General features: G+C 44.0%; 1 protein-coding gene across 1 annotated transcript in view; it reads left to right on the top strand.

The window, feature by feature from the left end:
- The window catches only part of LOC146021198 (uromodulin-like), a 37,180-nt gene that overhangs the window by 24,114 nt on the left and 345 nt on the right, over nucleotides 1-12,721 (top strand). The window contains exons 9-13 of the mRNA XM_083154993.1: nucleotides 1,767-1,871; nucleotides 2,508-2,716; nucleotides 7,139-7,296; nucleotides 9,771-10,016; nucleotides 10,916-11,078. Of these exons, the coding sequence (XP_083011119.1) occupies nucleotides 1,767-1,871; nucleotides 2,508-2,716; nucleotides 7,139-7,296; nucleotides 9,771-10,016; nucleotides 10,916-11,078 (881 nt within the window). The remainder of the gene's footprint in view (nucleotides 1-1,766; nucleotides 1,872-2,507; nucleotides 2,717-7,138; nucleotides 7,297-9,770; nucleotides 10,017-10,915; nucleotides 11,079-12,721) is intronic.

The following is a 12,721-nucleotide window of genomic DNA, read 5'->3' as shown; positions in this document are numbered from 1 at the left end:
CTAAGACTTGTTAGCACACTGCAGATTAGCAGGGCTGATTTTAGGTCATTATAGGGCTATCCTATTATAGACTATTTCTATTGTCCAGAAAGTTAGTTATTTTCAGGTGCTGACACACGTGGTCGGATAAGTTCCTGAACATATATGTTTTCTTGTCTCTGAAGGCTGGTTATATGGGAATATGCTTTGTGTGCCTAGACACGCAAAGTATAATCCTGATAAGTGCTGTATATAAGGGTTAATTGTATAGTATAGGATAGCCCCTAATGCAAGCACAGACAAAAAAAAAAAGCAAGGAAGTACTCTGCGGGGAAGAACTTGGAATCTATTAACAAAAGGACAGAGCTCATACAAGAGGAGTGAGTGTATTTCAATGTAGAGAGGAGTGAGTGTATTTCAATGTAGAGATTAGCACAACAGTGAGGGAATTGCAGGGTGTCTGAATACTATTGGGTATATTCAAAGCAGGGGGGGACAGCGGCTGACGGCGAGCCGTTTTCCTGAGGTGAGGTGGAAATGGCAAGTGTGGCTGTCAGAACTGCAAGGCTTGCCTCAAAATGCAGTGGGCTTGCTGCATTTGCAACAAACCTCGCCATTTACGGGAATCCTTGCCATCCTCTGACAACGAGAATGTCCCCGGAACATAGAATACTGTGAGCGGCCGGCGAGGTGGCTGGAGGGCAAGGATGGCTTTTCCTCACTAAAAAAAAGCTATCCATGCCTTAAAAAACTCCTTCGCTGCTGCTCGATGTGCGGCATTGAATATACCCATATATATATATATGTGTGGTGTAGAATCAGATTAAGAGAGGTGAAGAATATGTACAAAGTTCCTGAGTGAGATGCATTCTGGGGCTTGGGTGTGGTGATTATGCCAGATTTTGCTGGAGTTACCTTATAGATGCCTTTGGGGTTTCCTTCACATTTTCCTCTGAGAGGGATCCAATCGGATTTCTCCCATCACACCGAGCAGCAGTGCAGAGGGACTCCTTTGTCCGAAACTTGGAAGTCTAGTCATGGCAAAGGACAGCTCCGATAAAGAGAGGTCGTAAATGCAATGCAAGAGGTGGGAAGAACTGCATTGTGGATGCAAAGTTTAGTACAATTCACACTATTAGTATTATGGAAGGTGGGTAGTGTCTATGAGGATAACATGATACTGATGAGTTGAATCAAGAGCCACTCTGTGCTGTGCTTTCAAAATGCAGAGCCTCTGCATCCCCTGTCTGTGAATATGTGCCGATCATCCCCAAGAGATTAATATTTTATTTACGGATTTGCTGGTGAGATTGAATATTTTGAAGAGTATTCAATCTATGTAGAAAATCTTTGTAGGGATTTGCAGAGTGGTACAGTATATGTGGAGTCATTTACACATTGCTATCCATTTGGATAAGCTTCAAAATATAATGACGTTTGCTGAAGCCAATGCAGGAGAAAATGTATATGTTTTGGTTGAACATGGCTGGCAGTTCTCCAGGTGGTTGAGTGCCTACCCAGAAATCCCACAAACTGGGCACACGTGCTGCCAGGGTATCAACCATGTTTCTCCCTTGGTCAATTACACCATCTTCTGTACAGTCCTGGGCGCCACTCCCAAGCCCAGTTGTCCTTTTGTGCCAGTTGCCACAGCTTTCCCAAAATGCTCTATTTATATGTAAGAATAAGAGTCGGTGGGATAAAGGGAAAAGAGCTGATTTAATATTCAGCTATCTGTAGAAGTGTTATCCATATTCCTGCATTAACACTATGACATTATATTTTAGACCCAACTACCCTGCTTGAGCAATGCTCTTGTACAAACGATGAAGAATGTAGACTGGTGGATGGAAGCTATAGCTGCCACTGTAAAGATGGACGTGAAGCCTTAGGTACGTAATACTGGTAGACAAAACATAGCATACACAGTAAAACATAGTGATGAGCAATTGAGAGTCACTTGGAGTCAATACACTTGTTCAATTTGGGCCCTTTTCACCCAATTCCCCAAAAAACGGGTGAAAAGTGTGGAATCAGATGTGTTTTCCTATCCGATGCGCGTTCTAAGGAATCGCATGCGACTGCTCCCCTTGGAGACATTGCACAAGTGTATGGGGGCCTTAACCACACCTCCAAGATGGAATCGGCATGCCATGCCTGGTGCAGTTCATATTTAGGGCCTCTGAATGGGCATGTCCTGCCCTTACCTACTACTGTTACCGGGTTCCACCAGATCTGTTCACAGTCCTGTTCATGCCTGATTATGAGCAAAGCACATGGTGTTGGCACGATTATGTGGAGGTTCAGCCATAATTGTGTAGAAGTCCGGTCATATCAATGGTAGTCCCCAAATCTTGACTTATGTTATTTATTTAATGAACACCACTAGAATTTATTTTATTTTTTTCAATTTCATTTGTTTATTTATAGAATCTATTTTATTGTAATTTATTGAATTTAGTTGAATTGGTTAAGATACTGTACTTCACAATATCACACTTTACAGCATAAATTTAATGTCTCTACAGATATTGAAGACGTGCACCTCGACCTAGTGTGCAGTACACATGAAATAACAGCTTCATTTCGGGCATGTCAGCTGAACAGACTAAACCTCGAAGTAACCAACATCCACCTATTAGACAACAGTTGTGTTGGTTTTGAAGCCTGGAACAAAACAGGAATTATTTCTGTTACAAGTCCCCTGCAAGATGGAGTATGTGGAAATCAGCTGTATGTAAGTATGTTGGGCATATGTGACGTGGGAATGTAATTACATGACAATAAAATGTGTGACATTTTTATTTAATAATCAGTCAGCACATTATGAGCAAACTTGCCCATCCTATGTTATATTTATGCTGCCTAATTTACTGTAAATATTCTACGTTGTTTATACATTTTCTTTATTAGAAGCCAGATCATTAATAGTTGATACAGTAGCTTTCCCGAATTCTAGCCATAGTCCCATTATTTTAATTGTTTGTTGCTGGAAATTGCCTGTGTGTCATTATTTTCATTATCTAGTCTTATTTCAATGGTTAATACTGTATTTATTGTCCTGTGGCAGAGGATCCCAAATGCGTTCCTCGAGGCACCCTAAAGCCCCCCATGCACTATGTGACTTCTCTGTGGAGTAGTCGCATGCGATTCAATATATCGCATGCCATTCTTTTGCATATGATATATTGTATGCGTTCACAGTCCCTGCTGACAGCAGGCTGCCTTGGACAGATGTGCAGCATCCGGAGTTGGATCTCTGACTCCGATGCGTGCAGGACCGCAAATCTGATCGAATGTCAAACACATGCAATTTGGAGACTTTTCCCCCGGATCCTGATCTATCGGTGAAAAGTGGACAAATCACACTAGTGTATGGCCAGCTTATTAGTCCAGTTTTTAATTGTCCATGCTTGGCCAAAGGTGACTTAATTAGCACCTCAGTCAATTTGATTTAACCAAATGTGCTGAGCCATGGATATCATTATAACCTGGACTGTTAGGGTTCCTTGAGAACCGCATTTTGAAGTCTCTGATATACGGGAAAAAATACAATGAAGTGAAGTAGACTTTGGGGTTTCTACAGCATTGAAGTGGAATCACGGCAGAATGAGCCCGACTTTAGAAGCTGTCGGGCCTGCTCTGCCAATAACGGCCGTGGATTGACACAATCCCAGCTGTAAATCGACAATACACAGCCGTTTTTCGCCGATTGGCAGGCCAGACATTGACTCGTGCCTGCCGATTTGCTGTCAGGCAAATGGCAAACAGGCCAGGATAACAGCTGTCAGGAGGGATCGACAGCCGTGATCCGGGATTGCATACCCCCCTATACCTGTACATACAATTAATTGAGTGAATAGCATTTTTAGCTACACCTGCAACTATATTTATAATTTGTATATGGCCTAAAGAACAGTCATACTTTTCTATCATCTACTCTAAAATTTACTGTTGCCACTGCAACCCCTGATTATTTGTTGGGGACCATCTGACCCCCACTGATTAATATACCCCAGAAAGAGAGAGGCACGCAATATCAGGCAATATATCAATTTCCATGTAAGTCGGTGTCCCCACGGAAAGATACTCCTGAAAAGGGAAGTGGCTTTGCTGAAGCTCCACTGATATCACTAAATGTGTGTGCATTGTGGGGAAAGCCCCCAATTACCTCAGGCTGCCACAGAGACACTTCTAGCACTGCTTGCTCCTTTTCAGTAACATGAGCCAAGTGCTGCGGGTTAATGTTACACTGCAACACCTGGCTCCTGTCACTGCAGAGGAGTCAGCACTTTGGTGTCACCCAATGGGAAGGTGACACCCAGGAGTAGCTTGTGCCTCCCTTGTGACACCACTGAATAGAATCCAAATATACCATCAGAAATGTGATATCCTGTAAGGTTTTTGAGATATTTAGAAAAACTGTATCTGTGTTTGTGGGACAGCAGACAGTAAAATGCACTGTGGGCCAGAGGTACTTGGTTTGAAAATGCATCCGAAACTCAGAAAATATAATTGTCACAGTTTGGGCTGCATATTCATATGTACCAGGCTTGGACCGGTTAGGTATCCCAGATCCAATGCCATCTTTACTAAATAGACACCTATGGGCTTTTTCCGTACATCATTTTGGGCATGTGCAGAATGACTCCTGGGTTCTATAGCAAAGAACAGCTTTCCTTTGTGATTTTAACCACACTTTAAGCACCATGAGTCCTGCTGGAGAAAGAGCGCTATATAAATAACAATATTATAATAATAACATACAGCATTGTTAAAAGTGGAATGTAGCCGATAAGTGACGAGATGAATCGCATCACAGATGCAACGTGTAGTGCATCCCGCCATATATCACAAAGTGGATGTGGGTAGGTGTGATAATTTTGACAGGCGCCCAGAATTCAAGTAAAATTCAATTTATTGATAGGTAAATATTCGGTACTCTTTACCTAGAACGGCGCCAGCGATTGAAATCGCGGGCGTCGTGGGTAAAAATCGCGGTGATCGCGGTCATCGCGGGCATCGCGGGTAAATCGGGATGGCCGCGATGACCGCGATGACCGCGATCACCGCGATTTTCCCATAGGGAACAATGTTAAAACGGCTGATTGACCGCGATTTTACTGTTAAATGCCTCAATGGACCCGATTTGGGGCCAAATAGGCCAAATTAACCCTTAAATGTCCCCCCAAATGTTTAACGCCACCCCACGATCCACGCCAACCCGAAGCGTGGCGAGCGCAGCGAGCCCGCGAGGGGCGGCGGTACGCGTCCTCCGACCTTTTCATGCCCTACTATCCACTAGGGCGTGGTGTGAGAATATAATAGTGTGGCGAGCGCAGCGAGCCACCGAGCCCGAAGCGTGGCGAGCGCAGCGAGCCCCGCGAGGGGACGCGGATACCTTCACAGGTACACGCGTCCCCTCGCGGGCTTCACAGGTGTCCACCTCGCCACGGACACCTGTGAAGCCCGCGAGGGGACGCGTCTACCTGTGAAGGTATCCGCGTCCCCTCGCGGGGCTCGCTGCGCTCGCCACGCTTCGGGCTCGGTGGCTCGCTGCGCTCGCCACACTATTATATTCTCACACCACGCCCTAGTGGATAGTAGGGCATGAAAAGGTCGGAGGACGCGTACCGCCGCCCCTCGCGGGCTCGCTGCGCTCGCCACGCTTCGGGTTGGCGTGGATCGTGGGGTGGCGTTAAAAATTTGGGGGGACATTTAAGGGTTAATGGGCTCTGTGGCCCATTTAACATTGATTCCTATGGCCAAATCGGGTGGATTGAGCCATTTAACAGTAAAATCGGGTCCATCGCGCCTTTTAACATTGATTCCTATGGGAAATCGTGAGGATCGCGTCGCGGGCATCGCGGGTACATTTATGGACGGCCGCGACGCGACCGACACGATTTCAAAGTTTAACATTGGTTTCAATTGGAAATCGCGGGCATCGCGTCGGTCGCGTCGCGGCCATACATAAATGTACCCGCGATGCCCGCGACGGGCGCCGTTCTAGGTAAAGAGTACCAAATATTCTATCAATAAATTGAATTTTACTTGAATTCTGGGCGCCTGTCAAAATTATCACACCTACCCACATCCAAGTATCCATACAAGGTCTGAGGAAGACCTAACAAGTGATAACTAAGAAGGCTGCCTGAGAAGGAGCGCAGGACCTGAGACTCAAATACACTCTTTCCAAATATATCACAAAGTAGTGGCGACAACGAGAAACCGAAGTTGCTGAAGATGTGTCATGTAGTATGCTGGTAATTCATTCAAAACTACCAACTTGGTTTGGTGGACCAAGATTAATTTATATTATTTATGGTCAATGTACCAGGCAAAACCAGTGCGTGTGGCTGCCAATCATAATATATGTTGACAAACAAAAGCAAATCCTGTCCCACACCAGATAACTGTGACATATAAACACAATGCACTTCATTTAAGATTTTTTTTTCTGAATTTCTCGATAAGCATTTGGCCTAGGATTGCCTTGAAAATATTTTGATGCTCTAGGGCAGTGGTTCCCAACCCTGGTTCTCAAGTACCCCCAACAGTGCACGTTTTGCAGGTCTCCACACAGAATCACAAGTGCTATAATTAGCTCCACCTGTGGATCTTTTCAAATGTGCCTGAATAATGAGTGCACCTGCCGGGTGACCTGGAAAACGTGCACTGTTGGGGGTACTTGAGGACCAGGGTTGGGAACCATTGCTCTAGGGTGCCGTGATTCAAAAAAGTTTGGGAACCTCTGGCTTAATGGCTAATTTTGCTGTTTACTTTATGCCGTTTTTAAGGTTTTCTTTAGTTTTACTAGTATTTTATAAATGAAAAACATAAGGATATTTCAGTTTTATAGAGATTAATTGAAATCTCATCAGATATAACTACAGTATTACCACTTTTAATACTTTTGTGCATCTAATAAATGTGACGTTATAAAGAAACTCTGATTTTTCCACTGAATTCAGCATCACTAAACTAGGCTTAAACACATTTACATGCCAGAAGCAGAGATCATTTTAACATTTGTTGAATAGTATAATTTGGCTACTGAAAGTAACTATCAATATGCTTGATAAATAAACCCCACTATATTATTAATCAGTTACACAAACAATGGCATACTGTAATTTTAGTAACTTTGTGTTTCTAGAATAATGGAACACATGCAATCTACAAAAATACTATGTATGTGAATATGATATCAAACTTGGTCATCGTAAGATATCATGAAGTCCATCTGGAATTTTCCTGTTCATATCCTCTGGATTTAAATCTCACTCTGGAAAACTCATTGAGGCCGATTATAAGGTAATGGGTTCATACTGTAGATTCTAGATTGGATGAGTCTCTTCAGAATTGCGGGATTTGCAGCACTGGGGGTGGGGCTTGATGACGTCTACACAAAACCCCACCCTCAGAAGTGCTGCAGACAGTCTCCTCTCCGTGGTTCTCCCAGAGAGGAGACTTTAAAAGTAGGCAAGTACGGTCTCTTGCTTGAACTTCTTGCTGAACCTTTGGAGAGCAGATGGACCAAATATGAATATTTATTAGAATAGAACATGTTTGTATGCACATGACTAATCAACTGCGATTTTTAGGCTACAAATTTACTAATTGCAGGTGAAGCTACCGCTTAGAAAAGAAAATAGGCACTCACATGCGCCCTCCTGCACAGAATACGCTACTAACTGCAGCTGGTACAGTACAGGGGTTATCAGCCCCCAGTAAACGTAACAAGAAAGAGGCAGAAGGGTACCCGCATTGGCTGTTATCTATAAAATTAGATACAATAGGAATGGTTTCTTCTAAAAATAAACAAATTTAATTATATAATCAAAGGAATTATATATGGAATTCCATATTGAAATTACACGTGTACAAGTGCATACATATAAAAGGTTTTTATTAAAATCACACAAAGCACAATACCACTATAGATGAACAAGATGCGTATTATCTTGACTAGGACATCTCCAATATTGTAATTCAGTAAATTATTACCAGGTAGCCAGCATAGTTCCAATGTGGAGTTGTAAAGTGGATGATGGTATTCCAAAAAAATTACATATATGGGTATAGGGTTAACCTAGGTGACTGTACAAGTCTGTCGCTGCCTCAGAAAATTTCCGAATATAGAAACAATATTTCTTAGTGGTAATTTGTGCTGTATACTGTAGGCTACTCAAGCTCAAGGCGTTTTCCTGGGATCAACCTCCCTCCTAGCTTCTTCAGGAGCAAAATGAGAATGTGCACTTGTACATGTATAATTTTGATATGGAATTCCATAAATAATTCCTTTAATTATATAATTACATTTGTGTACCTTTAGAAGAAACCGTTAATATTGGGCAAAAGTTACTAAGAATATGAATATGTATTTGTCGTATTCATATTTTGTATACGACTGTTATCGGTGGAGTATATAATTACACATTCGTATTTTGGAACATCATTTATAAGGTGTTGTAATTTTCAATGTCGTATTTGTATTCGGATGCCGTATATAAGGCCGCTAAATACAAATACAAGTTGGCACCCTGCATGGATCAGTCAGTTCCATGCAGGCACAGATCAGTCAGTTCCATGTAGACCGTATTACAGTTTTAGCAAATGCAGGAAGGAGGTAGTGTGCATTGCTAAGGATATGTTAAGTTGCTATGAGCAATTTAGCTTATACAGTATACGATCCAACCTGAATGAGGGCCGTCGTCCATAAATGTTTTAGCCTATTGGCCCCAGCACTTAACGACCAGAGTTCTATAAATTTAGCCAGCCATGTGGTTTACTTACATTGGAAATTGTTCAGCCACAGTAACACAGATACAAGGCACAATGGGCATGTTATTAGGTACTTGTGGAGTATCACGGCTCCCACGATGTGCATCGCTTGCTAAAAATCGCATTGCATGCGTTTTTGCACTGAAATGCATCCAAATGCATTGAAATGTGCAGCAAACATGTTAAATGCCCCCAAATGTCATTTTTTAGAGTGTACCACCCTCACTATCAACGCCAACCCGAAGTGTGGTGAGCACAGCGAGCCCGCGAGGGGCGGCGGTACGCGTCCTACGACCTTTTCATACCCCCACTATCCACATCGGCGTGGAGTTGAGAATAGAATAGTGTGGCGAGCGCAGCGAGCCACCGAGCCCGAAGCGTGGCGAGCGGACGCGGATACCTTCACAGGTATCTGCGTCCCCCCGCGGGCTTCACAGGTGTCCGCGTCCCCTCGCGGGGCTCGCTGCGCTCGCCACTCTTCGGGCTCGCTGCGCTCGCCACACTATTCTATTCTCAACTCCACACCGACGTGGATAGTGGGGGTATGAAAAGGTCGTAGGACGCGTACCGCCGCCCCTCGCGGGCTCGCTGCGCTCGCCACGCTTCGGGTTGGCGTTGATAGTGGGGGTGGTACACTCTAAATGACATTTGGGGGGCATTTAACATGTTTAATGCACATTTCTATGCATTTGGATGCATTTCAGTGCAAAAACGCATGCGATCGCATCGCATGTGATTTGATTGCATGCGATGCGATGGCATGCGATTTTTGCTAAAAATAGCTTAAAAACGGTAAAAATCGCATCTCATCGCATGCTATCTCATGCCACTACATATGGCATGCGATAGTATGCGATGGGAGCCGTGATACTCCACAAGTACCTGTTATTATTTTATATTGTTATCCAGTTTACTATGTTAATATTAGTTATGGTTGGTGACCTACAGTACATTTTATGTTTATTTCAGGACTCAGTAATGTAACAATGTAATCTTATTTGCAGTTCAATGACTTTGAACATAGAGGGCACTGGGCAATTCAAGGCACAAATGGCACTCTACACAGATCAGAGTTACTCATCACCGTATACAGCGAGTGAAATTATCCTATCAACAAGAAATATTTTATTTGTCGGGGTCAGTCTTGAGGGTGAAAACTCATCTCAGTATGTTGTGCTGATGAAAAACTGCTTTGCTACGCCTACAAGAAGTATAGATGATCCTGTGAAATATTATATGATCACGAACAAGTAAGTTCTGCATTATTATGTATTATGCACATGTAAGTCCTGAACAAAATGTGCACTTGAACTTTGTGTACCTTCCAACTGTTCTGTTTTTTTGTGGGGGTCTGACCAGCTATCTCTGTCATGGGCCGCAAAGTCCCACGGTGGTGGTGGTGTGTGTGTGTGTTTGCGTGGGGGGGAGGGGAGTGGGGGTTGGAGAGCTGCTCTCTCTTTCTGCTCCACGGTGAATAGCCACTGTGAGCATGCACACAGTGTCTATTCACCGGTAGAGAGGGACAGAGGGCGTGTCAGCAGCTCATAGTGCCCTGGGCATGCTTCACAGTGACAGAAATGGGGGTGTGGCTTGCAATCACAGCACTCTCTGTGAGGCCATGCCCCTAGCATAGAGGTCACACTCCTTCCCATTTGTGGTCACACCCTTTTCAGGAGCACTCAAGTCGGAGGCTCCCTATTGCCTTTACCGAAAAATTGGGCGGTATGCATTCACAAAGAGTATAAGCTGAGCCAAAGGTGGAAACATTTTATTTATAATACAAAATTCTTAACACAATAAGTGTATGGCATCTAGTTTAGAGATCTGCAGCGGACATTTATGAAAACTTTTATCAAAATTGCTCATGGTGTGATTGGGTTTACTTTTGTGCCTGTGACCGCAACCCTGGTGTGAGCCAGTAATGCTATCGTGCAAAGGGGTTTTCCTGAGTTATTCTACCTGGGTTATATTAAAAGGAGCACAATAAGCTGTAATGCCTTTTACAAATGGACATGAACTCAGGAAGAATCCCCCCCCCCCCCTCACCCTACTATGACTGATAGTAGTGTTAGCGGGTTCCTAGCACTAGTGCGGATCAAAGACTTCATTTTAATTAATTTTTTTAGCAGTCCGTCTCTTTTTGTTACAGGTGTCCTAACAGGAAGGATGGAACTATCAGGGTGATGGAAAATGGGGTCTCCACCCAGGGACGGTTTTCTGTTCAAATGTTTAAGTTTGTTGGAGATTACAACTTAGTTTATCTGCACTGTGAAGTCAACATCTGTGATATCACAAGAGGTTCCTGTCAACCCGTAAGTAATATCGCATTCAAAGTAGAGTAGTATACATTAAAAGCTTTCCTGACTCCTAGTACCATGTATACATTAATATTCTGGTTACATGTTGGGCGTTTATATGGTGTTTGGCTTATGAAATACCTGGCCTACATTACAAAAACAATGGACGCTAAAGTGAGAATCACTAAACTGCTCATTGACTTAAAATGGAGAATACTATTTAGCTTTAGCTTTTCAGATGAAGTGGTCTATGAAGTCTCTCATCCTCTGGTACATTAGGGAGGATTGGGATCACTGAGATTTCGGGATTTAGGCCCAAAATTGCCATCATTTCAATCCTGTGACTGGAGCCTCCAATCCCGAAATCTCTGAATCAATTTGTGAATGCACATTTGAGTTATGTATGCTGGACAGCACTGAGCACCAGCACCACTCGGCTCAGACGTAGCCATGCAACCATCTTTTGTGCAGTGTTAGAGACACGGTGGTGGAATCTGAGTGGATCCCTTTTCTCTAGCGGTCCACGTCGTGGTGAAACTAAACACTGCTCAGTGCACTCAAGTATGACTTCTGGTGGAAGGAGCTGAGCAGTGGCGGAGGGATGGAATAGATCCATCTTCACAACCGGTGGGGTGCAGGAACAAGCACCATCTGAGGATGGCGAAGATTCCTACATTCAAGCTCTGAAAATGTAATACTGCAACTTGATGAATTTATTCTGTTCATTCGGTCCTCCATGCATTCGCACGGAGGACCAATGTTGTGTGTCTGCGCAGGTGCATTTTTGTGCATGTGCAGACTCGCCGGGTGCATGTGCAGACTCGCCGGGTGCACGCACCCAACATAGCGGGCCCATTTCATGGGCGCCCCCATGAGAACGCTGGCCGTTCTCATGTTAATGAGGCCATGATGCGGGTGCAGGGGGGCGTGCAGCTGACATCACCGGATGTCAGCTGCCCGCCCATTTCCATCCAAGCATGTGCGCATATGTAAGTGACTTGAAATACCATTGAAAGATATGAGTGTTCCCCGCAGAATGCACATGGATATTTATGTTAATATGTGAAGCATGGGAGTAGAAAATACAAAGTACCTAGTCTGTTAAACAGTGTTTATAGAGCCTGATTCAGACCTGCTGGGTGAATTAGCAGTACCATGTACCACCTTGTGAATAGTTAGCTGCCACAGTGTAATCCCGCCCTTCGCAAGCCTGCAAACGGGTAGCGAATATGTTGCCCTGAACCCTGCGAATGGGCTGCATATCCATCCGCAAGCTGCTCGCTGTTGAATGATTTCCATAGTGCACTCTGAGTAGCCCAGGACTTACTCAGCAGCTGCAAATGAATCAACCTGATCGAGGCTGGAGCTGACGTCACACACACCCTCTTTTAAAAGGCCTGGGCATGCCTGAGGTTTCCCCTGACACTCCCAGAGAAGGTGAAGTTGCCGCCCAGAAACGGCGAGTTCCTGTTAATGAACTTGTGAATGGCCTTCAGAAAATTTTGGATTGTTTCACTGACTGAGAGACCCGGAAGTAACCCCCCCCCCCCCCCCCCCTGCGTGCGACACTGACATCAGTAGAGAAAGTTAAGCAGGAGAGATCCTTGATATCTCCTGTGTTACCTTTACAATACATATAACTGATCATTTATAAAGAA

Source organism: Crinia signifera, chromosome 7, assembly GCF_055691185.1.
Source record: "Crinia signifera chromosome 7, ASM5569118v1, whole genome shotgun sequence".
NCBI classification, from domain to species: domain Eukaryota; kingdom Metazoa; phylum Chordata; class Amphibia; order Anura; family Myobatrachidae; genus Crinia; species Crinia signifera.
The sequence above is the reverse complement of the archived record's forward strand: the minus strand, read 5'-3'. Positions and strand labels throughout refer to the sequence as shown.